The sequence below is a fragment of the Chenopodium quinoa genome, unplaced genomic scaffold (genome assembly GCF_001683475.1).
Source record: "Chenopodium quinoa cultivar QQ74 unplaced genomic scaffold, ASM168347v1, whole genome shotgun sequence".
Classification (NCBI taxonomy): domain Eukaryota; kingdom Viridiplantae; phylum Streptophyta; class Magnoliopsida; order Caryophyllales; family Amaranthaceae; genus Chenopodium; species Chenopodium quinoa.
The window spans coordinates 1-11,134 of NW_018743448.1; the positions used below are offsets into that span (position 1 = coordinate 1).

At 30.8% G+C, this 11,134-nt stretch overlaps 2 protein-coding genes and 2 long non-coding RNA genes across 4 annotated transcripts; 1 reads left to right on the forward strand and 3 right to left on the reverse strand.

The window, feature by feature from the left end:
- The first annotated feature begins 926 nt into the window (after positions 1–926).
- On the forward strand, positions 927–2,737 carry LOC110739208 (protein FAR-RED IMPAIRED RESPONSE 1-like). The gene is made up of 2 exons (XM_021919664.1): positions 927–1,604; positions 2,705–2,737. The coding sequence occupies exons 1-2, from the start codon at positions 927–929 to the stop codon at positions 2,735–2,737; spliced, it is 711 nt and encodes a 236-aa protein (XP_021775356.1).
- Positions 2,738–4,326: 1,589 nt separating this feature from the next.
- On the reverse strand, positions 4,327–8,722 carry LOC110739309. Its single transcript, XM_021919777.1, has 5 exons — positions 8,397–8,722; positions 8,122–8,283; positions 4,882–5,010; positions 4,435–4,578; positions 4,327–4,344 (listed from the first exon to the last, which is right to left on the reverse strand). Exons 1-5 carry the CDS (start codon positions 8,448–8,450, stop codon positions 4,327–4,329), a joined length of 507 nt encoding a protein of 168 aa, XP_021775469.1. The 5' UTR covers positions 8,451–8,722.
- On the reverse strand, positions 5,035–6,037 carry LOC110739209. The gene is made up of 3 exons (XR_002514753.1): positions 5,987–6,037; positions 5,597–5,764; positions 5,035–5,314 (listed from the first exon to the last, which is right to left on the reverse strand). It is a non-coding gene; the product is annotated as an uncharacterized LOC110739209 (long non-coding RNA).
- Positions 7,629–7,892, reverse strand: LOC110739210. Its single transcript, XR_002514754.1, has 2 exons — positions 7,833–7,892; positions 7,629–7,648 (listed from the first exon to the last, which is right to left on the reverse strand). It is a non-coding gene; the product is annotated as an uncharacterized LOC110739210 (long non-coding RNA).
- Positions 8,723–11,134: the final 2,412 nt, after the last annotated feature.

Here is an 11,134-nt window from a genome sequence, read left to right on the forward strand (position 1 = left end):
AATATGATCTTTGGTCCATTTACTGGAGTTGATCATCATAAAAAATGTGTTACTTTGCGGCTTATTTTGTAGCTCATGAGGATATATCATCTTTTGAATGGGTTTTCAAAACTTTTCTTAAAGCAATGGGAAATAACGAGTCTGTGTGTTTGATTACCGATCAAGACCTGCAATGAAAGTTGTTGTTCGTAATGTTTTTCAAACTACAGAACATAGGTTTTGTATGTGGCATATTATGAAAAAGGTGCCTGAAAAAGTAGGTCGGGCGATTTTCCAAGACAACTTGATTTCTTGAAAAAACTGTGTTCATGTGTTTGACATTTAGAGATTGAGCCGACAGAATTTGAAGAAAAGTGGAACAAAAGTTATTTCAGAATTCCATTTGAACGATCATGAATGGTTGGCATACATGTACAACATACGTGATATGTGGATTCCAGCGTATTTCAGAGATTTATTTTTGGGTGGCATTATGAGGACCACATCTAGATAGAAAGTGAAAATAATTTTTTCACTATGTTCACAAATCCCCATCTCACTTTGATTGAGTTCTACATGAGGTAATAAGTAATTGTCTATATATGTTCTAAAGTTACTCTTTATGTTCTAAAGTTTTCCTTGTATGCTCTAAAGTTTTCTTTTTATGCTTTATAGTTTTACTATTTATTTTATAACTCTCTTTTATGTTTTCTTTTCTCTTTATGTTTTAATAATATTTAGATCATAATAAACATGTCATGTATATTTATATGTTCTAATGTAATTCACTCTATGTTCAACAATTATCTTCTATGTTTTAAAGTTAATTTCTATTTTCTATAGGTTTGAATGTGCATTGGATGCTCAAAGGAACACTCAAAATAAAATGGATAATGATTCGAAGAATAAGCGTCCGGAGTGTAAGACTCCAATTCCTTTAGAGAAAGATGCTTCTGAATTGTTTACAACAACAATTTTTCTATGAATTTCAATATGAGCTTGAAATTGGATGTTTTAATTGTGGTGTTGAGGAGATGAAGAAGGACAATGAGCTTTACATTTTCAATTTGAGGGAAGGAACTAGAAGGAGGACTTTTGATGTTGTTTTTGATCCAACTACCTTTGATACCAAGTGTTTTTGTAAAAAATTTGAACGTGATGGTGTGCCTTGTAGGCATATGATTTGGGTGTGGAAGGCAAGGATGTTAGAAAAAATTCCCAAGGCCTACGTTCTAAATAGATGGTGTACAATGGCTTATAAGAAGCCCATTTTTGATTTAGAGGGTAATGTGTTGGAGGAATGTATTAATGCAGTAGATAAGAAAATGTTATTAAATGATTTGTGGTCTGAAATTCATGCTTGTGTGAGTTTAGTGCAAAACAATGAAGATGATCTTAGTGATCTTGTCAAAAAACTTCGAGCCATGAGGGTAGATTTGGAACAGAAGAAAACAAATGGAAGCAACAATCTTTCGAGCAAAGTTAAAGACATTGAAATGCTTATTGGAGCTAGTCTACCTTCTAATGTTTTAATCAAACCTCCTAAAATTTCGAAGAACAAAGGCACGGGGGTTCATGTTCCAAATCAGGTCAATGTTCCAAATGATGTCCATGTTCCAAATCAGGTTCATGTTCCAAATTAGGTCAATGTTCCAAATGATGTCCATGTTCCAAATGAGGTTCATGTTCCAAATAGTGACAAAAGAATGAAGAGTGACAGAGAAAAGTCTATTGAACAAAGTCAAAAGAAGAAGAGATTATGTAGAGCATGTGGGGAGCTTGGTTATCATGATAGTCGTAATTGCCCTGGAAAAGTCAAGTGATATTGTAAGTAAACTTTATTTTTAATTTTCTTATGTTCTTATGTTCTAATTTTCTAAACTTTAAGTTTTAAGTCAAAATTAATATATAATTTATACTTTGTGTTCTAAATTAATATTCTTATTTTCCAAACATAATCTCTAGTGTTTTAAACTAATATATATGTCATGTAATATTATTTTATTATGTTCTAATGTAATCCATTTAATGTTCTAAAGTTACTTTCTAAGTTCTAGAGTTACTTTCTTTCTATGTTTTAAAGTTTATTATTTATGTTTTAAAGTAATTCAATATGCTCTAAAAGTAACTATGTTCTAAGCAAGTTTAGAACATAAAGTTATTCATATATGTTCTAAAGTAATTCAATATATTCTAAAGTTACTTTTCTATAATGTTTATTCTTTCTGTTTTAATGTAATTCAATATGCTCTAATGTTAAGAACATACAGTTATTTATTTTGTTCTAAAGTAATTATGTTCTAAGCAAGTTTAGAACATAAAGTTATTCATATATGTTCTAAAGTAATTCAATATGTTTCTAAAGTGTTTTCTCTATGTTCTAAAGTTACTTTTCTATGTTCTAAAGTGTTTTCTCTATGTTCTAATGTTTATTCTTTCTGTTTTAGTGTAATTCAATATGCTCTAATGTTTAGAATATAAAGTTATTCATTTTGTTCTAAAGTTTTCCTTTATATTTTAACTTTTCTCTTTATGTTCAAAATATTTTCTTTATATGTTCTAAAGTTTTCTTTATATGTTTTAAAGGTTTCTTTAAATGTTCTAGAGTTTTTTACTCTATATAATATCATGTGTTCTAAACTAATAGAAATGGCATGTTATAACATTTTTAATGCTAAATTATGTGCTTATGTTCTAATATTGTTTTTATTTTTTTTCTTTACAGGTTGATGAATATACTATTAATCCAGTTGCATGAGATGTTATATATTTAGAAACAATATCTCATTTACTAGCACGTAAAATATTATTCATGTAATTCTTAAAATATAAGAACTCAATTTATTTACTTTTAGAAACAATATATTTTTTATTTCTTTTTTGTCCAATTATTATTCAGAGTATCTCTACTAGTGTTTTTCTTATCAATTTTTATGTTAATTAAAGTTGATTATAATGTTTTATAACATCTCCTGTCTTTTCATCTTCCCCCCTTTTCGTAATAATAAGTTGTTTTATTAAGTCAATTTGAACTACGAGTAATGATAGTACAAGCATTTTAGATACCTTTATTAAAGAGCATTTAGTTGAATCTTGCTTTAATCAACTTTTATTTATTCAAGTTTCTTAACATTGATTTACATATGCCTTCTTAGATATGCACTAAAGAGTGTATGCATTGTATTCAAAAGGAAAAATAAAGCAAAAGTAATGGATTAGAAGCAGCCAGTTTAGAACATAAGCAAATACTTTAGAACATAGATAAAAATAATTAGAAGATTAGCAAAATCAATAATTTGGACATGTAATAAGAAAAAAGTACAACATAATAAGATATAATTAGAATCAAGTTACCAATTGAATGCTTTGGAATCTTGTTACTTTGGCCGTTGTCATTTCTTGTTACTTTTTTTTTAATTTTCTTATGTTCTAATGTTCTACACTTTAAGTTTTAAGTCAAAATTAATATATAATAATATATTCTAATACCCTAACTTTATAAGCATATAATTATTAAAACATAATCAAAAATACTTTAGAACATACCCATATAATTTAGAACATGAATATAATTTAGCATATAAGTTTATATGATATATTTTATATTAAAATTTTAGCATTTAATATGATTCAACAATATATTTCTTGTAACAGGTAAATACATAGAACATAAGAAATTACTGTTATATTCTTTGCAAATATCTCTCTACAAATATAAACTTAAGATCTTAACAATCATATATCCATTTTGTTCTCCTTTGACCACTTTTTTGATCTCCTAATCACTTTGTTCCGTTCTTCATTTACTTCTGCTGTTATTATCTTCCCACAATACTCCACTCTTAATTTTTTCATTTGGTCAAACTGCAAAAAAAAAAAAAAAAAAAAAAAAAAAGAGTAACTTTTAGAACATAAACAGAAATACTTTAGAACATAAGCATATAATTTAGAACATGAATATAATTTAGCATATAAGCATAAATAAATATAATAAACCATAATATATCTAAACAATAATCAAACCAAACCACAACACTAAAACCATAACACCAAAACCATAAACAAAACTAATTTAAAACATGTATCTTATGTTTTAAACTTACATTGTCTAATTCTAGTCCCGAATTCCATAGTTTTACAGATTCTCCTTCATATGTTTCCATGTGCTTCAATAGGAACACTCCACAATCATGTTTGTTCTTATTGCTCTTCCATGACATACTCAAGTTTTTTGTTTTGAAGGAGGATACAAAGTCACTCTTTATATTTGAGTCAATTGAGTGAACGAAATCACCAAATGCATTCAACTGAAAAATTGGATAAACTTTAGAACATATAAGGTAAACTTTAGAACATAAAGAAAAACTGTAGAACATAAAGGGAAAACTTTAGAACATATAAGGCAAAAGTTAGAACAAAAGTATAATTAAAAAAATGTAAACTTTGATGTCTTACCATTAATCTATGGTAATTTCCATATTTATTTTGAAAAGGAATATTTGGTGGAAGAAATCTGTTGTCAATCAAATCAAATGTTCCTTCCACAAAGTTGACACACAGCAAATAGTAGTGATCTGGTAAAACGACCGGGAAGAAAACCTAATAGATAAACAGAATTAGAACATAGATAAGCAAAATTAGAACATAAGCATGCATTTTAGAACATAAGCATATAGTTTAGAACACAAGCATATAATTTTTATAACATGTATTTTAGAAAATAAGCTTGTAGCTAAGAACATGTAGTTTAGAACATAAGTAAGTAGTTTAGAAGATAAATAAGTAGTTTAGAACATAAGTAGATACTTTAAAACATAGATAAAAATAATTAGAACATAAACAAAACCAATAATTAGAACATATAATAAGAAAAAAGTACAACATAATAAGATACCAAGTTACCAATTGAATGCTTTTGAAGCTTGTTACTTCGGCCGTTGTCATTTCTTGTTGCATTCTATCAAACAAAGCCTTCATTCTATCATCTTGCCTTTCATTTGATTTGAAGTATTTTTTTGTACAACGTATGAGCTGAAAAAGAAAAAGAATTTAAAACATAAGTAATTAGAACATAGGTGCATAGTATAATCTATATGAGAAACAAAAAGAATCTACTCTTAGAACATAGTTATAATTTTAAGTTCGAAAACATACATAGCATTCAGTAGTGACAAAGAATCTACTCTTCTTGTCTACACCACGTCTTTTATTTTCAAAATTCAATAGGCAAACATAAGCATCCACAACATTGTTCAACATGTGCTTAGCTTCTATGAGACTATGAATCTCATCTCTCGTAATCGTTGTCCCCATGTTATCAGCATACAAAAGCTCCCTAAAATCAGAAAAATAAAATCAGAACATAAGCATGTAGTTTAGAACATAAGCATGTAGTTTAGAACATAAACACATAATTTAGAACATAAGAATATAGTTTAGAACATAAGTACCTATTTTAGAACATAAGCATATAGTTTTAAACATGTACTTTATAACATAATCTCGTAGCTTAGAACACGCAGTTTAGAACATAATATATAGCTTAGATCATATAGTTTAGAACATAAGCATATAGCTTAGAACATAAGCATATAATTTTAAAGTTTTAAAGTCTTACTTATTATCTCCTTGAGCAAACGCATACTCAGCTACCTTTCTATTGTCCACATTCTTGAAAAGTTTTTCATGTTCAACCATGAAAGGTGAACGCAAGTACATTGGAAGCTTATCCTTTCCTCTTTTTTTCCGTGTCTTTTCTTCTCCTTTTTCTTCTCCTTGTTTCCTACTTAATTCAATTAAAAAATATCACATAGATAACAAAAACCATAAGTAAATCAAACCAAAAATTTATTGATAACAAAAACCATAACCAAATCAAACCAAAATTTATTATTACCAAGTTCTAAATTAAAATTTAACTAAACCATAACCAACATTTGTTTTAAAGTTTAACCTAACTTTTCTAAATATTTCTAACCTAAAGATCTAATGTTTACAAAATGATTACCCTTTCTTGTTCTCATTTTTTTCTTCTTTGTTCTTCTCTTCATTCTTGCTTCCTTCATTTTCTTTCTTCTCCTCTTGATTCTCCTCTTTTTCCTCCTTTTTCTTCTTCCCCTTTTCTTCTCTCTTCTCCTCTTGGATCTCCTCTTTTTCCTCCTTTTTCTTCTTCCCCTTTTATTCTCTCTTCTCCTCTTGGATCTCCTTTTTTTCCTCCTCTTTCTTCTCCTCTTGCTTCTCTTCTTTTTCCTCTTCTTTCTTCTTCTCCTTTTCTTCTTTCTTCTCCTCTTGCTTCTCTTTTTCCTCTTTTTTCTTCTTCCCCTTTTCTTCTCCTCTTGCTTCTCCTCTTTTTCCTCTTCTTTCTTCTTCTCCTTTTCTTCTTTCTTCTCCTCTTTCTTCTCCTCTTTTTCCTCTTCTTTCTTCTCCTCTTTTTCCTCTTCTTTCTTCTCCTCTTCATCCAATGTAGGTGGATGATCTGGATTCAGAAAAGCACAATTTAGAACATTTGCTGTCACTTCTTCGTAAGTGAGTTCTGCTTCATTATCTTCTTGATTTTCTGGGACATCAAACCATAAGTAGAAACAATAAGGACACAACATAGAAATAGTTGGAAAAATTTAGAACATTAGAAATAACTAGAATATAACCAGAAAAATTTAGAACACAAGAAGTAACTTTAGAACATAACTAATTTACAACATAATTATATTATTTAGAACATATGCACATAATTTAGAACATAATCATACAATTTAGAACATATGCACATAATTTAGAGCATAACTAATTTCGAACATAATCATATTATTTAGAAAATATGCACATAATTTAGAGCATAACTAATTTAGAACATAATCATATTATTTAGAACATATGCACATAATTTAGAACATAATCATATAATTTAGAGCATATGCACATAATTTAGCACATAATCATATAATTTAGAGCATATGCACATAATTTAGAACATAAGAAAGTAGTTTAAAACATAAGCATCTGATTTAGAAAAAATTTAGAACATCAGAAATAACTTTAGAACATAACAGAAAAAATTTATAACATAAGAAGTAACTTTAGAACAAATCTAGTAATATTAGTTCAAAAGAAAAGAGTTTGAAAATAATGTAAAACTACCAACTGCTGGTGAGGGGGTCAATAAGTTGAAACTTGGAGGAGTTATATCAAAAGATTGCTTCTTTTTTGGAGGAATTAGGGTTTTTGGTGACTCCTCATTCCTTTTCTCTTTCTTCTCAATTTTTTCCTCCTCGTTTCTCTCTTTTCTGTCCTGCTCTTTTTCTTCTTCTTTTGATCCCAAATCTTCATAGCAATTACACCATAAAAATTAAGTATTATAGCAAATAGCAAAAAATAATTAGCAAATAAAAAGTAACTTTAGAACATAAGAAATATATACAATTAGGAGACAACCTAGAAATAGTTAGAATATAAAAAATTAAGAATTAACTTTAAAGCATAACCAGAAAAAATTTAGAGCATAAGAAGTAATATTAGAACATATCTAGTAAATATTAGTACATAAAAAATGAATTTGAAAATAATGTGAAATTACCAACTACTGGTGAGGGAATCAACAAGTTTTTGTCTTTATTCTCTTCATTTCTCTCTTCTTTGTTCTTATCTTTTTTCTCTTCCTTTGATCTCAAATCTGCTTAACAATTAGAACATAACTAATTTAGAACATAACTAATTTAGAACATAATCATATAATTTAGAACATAAGCATGTGATTTAAGCGCATGTTTTAGAACATAAAAAGTACTTTAAAACATAAGCATCTGATTTAGAACATAAGTATAATTTGGAAATTAAGCATGTACATGTGAAATTACCAACTGTCGGTGACTTTGGTGACCTTGTTTCCTCGAATTTCTTCCATGCCTTATCCATAACTATATCCAATTCTTCAATAAATGCCGGTTCATCGAAGACATGTTGATCTTGGCTGAGTATAGAAGGGCTTTTCTTTTCTTCTTGGTTCACGAATGTCTATAAAATAAGAAATTATAATTTAGAACATAATATGCATAATATTTAATATAAATTTATTATACTTTAGAACATAAGCTGAAAATACTTTAGAACACAACCAGAAAATACTTTAGAACATAATTATAATACCTTTGTTGTGTACTTGCACCATATGTTGTCTATGAGATGTTGCATTTTTCCTGTTGTTTCTTCCTCAACAAAAAGATCTTTTGCTTGTTCTAACATGCCATACATCTCTTTAACATTCGAGGCAAGTGTTTTTGCCAAATCTCCAAATTTGCTCAAAAAGCCCTTCATTAGAACACAAAAATATTTTAGAACATAAAGGACATAACATGGATAATTTAACAGAAAAGGATTAAATGGAGCATAAAATATAATTTAGAACATAAACTAAATCATACCATCATGTCATTTCGAGAAGTTGTAGAACTAGAACCTATTGATGATTTTTCCATTATCTTCTCTTTTTCCTTTTGTTTTGGTTGTTTCTTTTTTCCTTTTGGTGCCTTCTAGTATATAAATTATAAAATTTAGAAAACAACAACATAAATTTTAAAGATTAGAATATAAAGGTTAGAATAAAGTGTTTTCAATTTTTACAAGATAAGCATATGTAGTAATAATTTAAAAGGTATAATTACCATTGATGACTCTTCCTTTCTCTTTTCCTTGTCCTCTTGTCTTGATTGTTTCTTGTTTTCTTCCTACACATTATAATATATGAATTACAAAATTTAGAATATAAAGGATAAACTTTAGAGCATAAAGAGAGAACTTTAGAACATAGGCAAAAGTAAGTTGAGTGATTAGAACATAAAGGATAAACTTTACAACATAAAGGGTAAACTTTAGAACATAATGGGTAAACTTTAGAACATAAAGTGTAAACTTTAGAACATAGGCAAAAGTAAGTTGAATATAAAGTTTAGAATATTTAGGGGTAAATGTTAAAATAGTTTATCACATAAAGTATATAGTTTAGAATATTTAGGGGTAAATATTAAAACAGTTATCACATAAAATATATAGTTTAGAGCATAAAGGGTAAACTTTAGAATGTAAGCAAATATAGATAGAATATAAAGTGTAGTGTTTAAACATAAGCATATACAAATATCATACCACAATTGATTCCATTCTTTCCAAGATTTTTCCATATCCAAATCCATGATCTTTTTCAAACTTATATCTCACTTGAATCCTTTCCTTTGTCCACACCGAAATTAGTGGACATTTTCTTGGTTTTTCTAACCCTCCTCTTTGTAGACGATCAAAATAGAATACCTATTTAGTACATGTTAAGAATTAATTAGAATATTTTTCACACATTTTCAACATAACAAGAATAATATATATACATAATGGTAAGAACTTAAAACTTACCATTAGAAAAGGTAAAGGACCTGTAAAGTAAGAATTTCCCTTCTTCCATACACTTACAGAATCTTTCAAGTGCTCAATCACAAATGTGCACCGATCCAACTCAGCAATTTTCTTTACATCCATACAACTATACAAGAATTTAATGTATAGTTGTGTGTTGTTTGTTGATCGAATGCAACAATTGACAACACATACCACAAAGTTCCAAAGAAATTCATCAGAAACTGTTTTTTCCTTCTTCAATTCTTGAATTCTGTCAATCAATCTCTTGTTGGTTGGACTTCCCTTTTAGAGGTAAAAAAAAACATATAAATTAAAACCTATGGAGATAATAGATCTATTTTAAAGCAGAAAACACTTTAGAACATAAGCAAAGCACTTTAGAACATACAATTTATAACATAACTGTTTAGGGTGAAAATACCCTAAGACACGTGGCCCAATAAAGGCTTGACACGTGTCAATCCTTCAGCGGTCTGCAAAGGCCCATTTCCTTTGCAGACACGTGTCCCTTATACCCTAATTGAGGTACAGTTCTCCCTTACTATAAATAGTAAGGGTAGACCTCATTTATGACACAGACACATACATTAATTGCAACCAAAAAAAAAAAAAACAAACAAAGTCCAAACCTACGGAAACGCTCTCGAACCGAGAAGCTTTTGCTGTTCTTATTCCACTTCGAAAAGATACTAACTTAATCTTCGGAGGCGGAACTCCCACCCCCCATCCGGAGTCTCCGTTACTTGTGCAGGTACAGGCGCAAGAAGGAAGTCGGCTAGGTGCAGGTACAGGCGTAAGAAGGAAGTCTGCTAGGAAATTGTAACTCTCCCGAAGGACACAGAAAACCCCCAAACATCTGGCGCCGTCTGTGGGGAGAGTACTTTCTAGATGACATCTGAGCCTATACTACCTGGTAAAGGCAATCTGCCTACTGGGGAGGTTGAGGTCCATTCGGACCAAGATACAGCCGATAACTATGACTTGGAAGCCTACACTGCTGCAGATGGCTCTTTGAGGACCAAGAACACCCGTTCCAAAGATAAGAGAGAACGGGAAGGGAACCAGGCGGCTCCTAGCAAGCCAACTAGGGGGCCGCTTGGGTTAACCTCTACCGCTGGAGACTCCCCAGTCTCCAGAGATGAGCTCATGAATATGATGATGAGCTTCAAAGGAGAGATCAAAGGCCTTCTGGACTCCACAGCCGGCCCCCGTAAGGGTCAGGCGGAAGAAAGGCGTCACGGTAAAAAGACGGCCAAAACAGTCAAGGGTAGAGCATCTACCCCACATCCGAAGTCAGACATGCCAGCTAGGCTCTTTGATTTCTCAAAGATGCACACTCCTATAGATGGAGTCAGAAAGCCCGTCCGGCACATTCAGCCGGATGGAACCAAGAAAGTCTATTCTGATGCCCGGACGTTCATCCAAGATAAAAAGAATCAGCGATCCGAGTCGGCATCAACATCGACCTTTCGAGACAGCTTCAATGCCACCTCAGGAAGGCACTCGAGAACAAACAATGACAGCCGGACGAGCGAGGTTTCCGCTCGATCCGGCCCCCATATGATCCAACCGGCAGTGCATGGAACACCGTATACGCCCTTTGGATCCCCCTATGCACAGGCAGGTATTTTCGGGGGGCAGCATCAGTCGCCCGTCCAGCCTATGGACTGGCAGCTCCGGCTGCTCAACCTTGGGGAACAGCCAACGGCGTTCTCCAGAGAAATTACCGAGATGACCCAGCCGTCTAAAATCA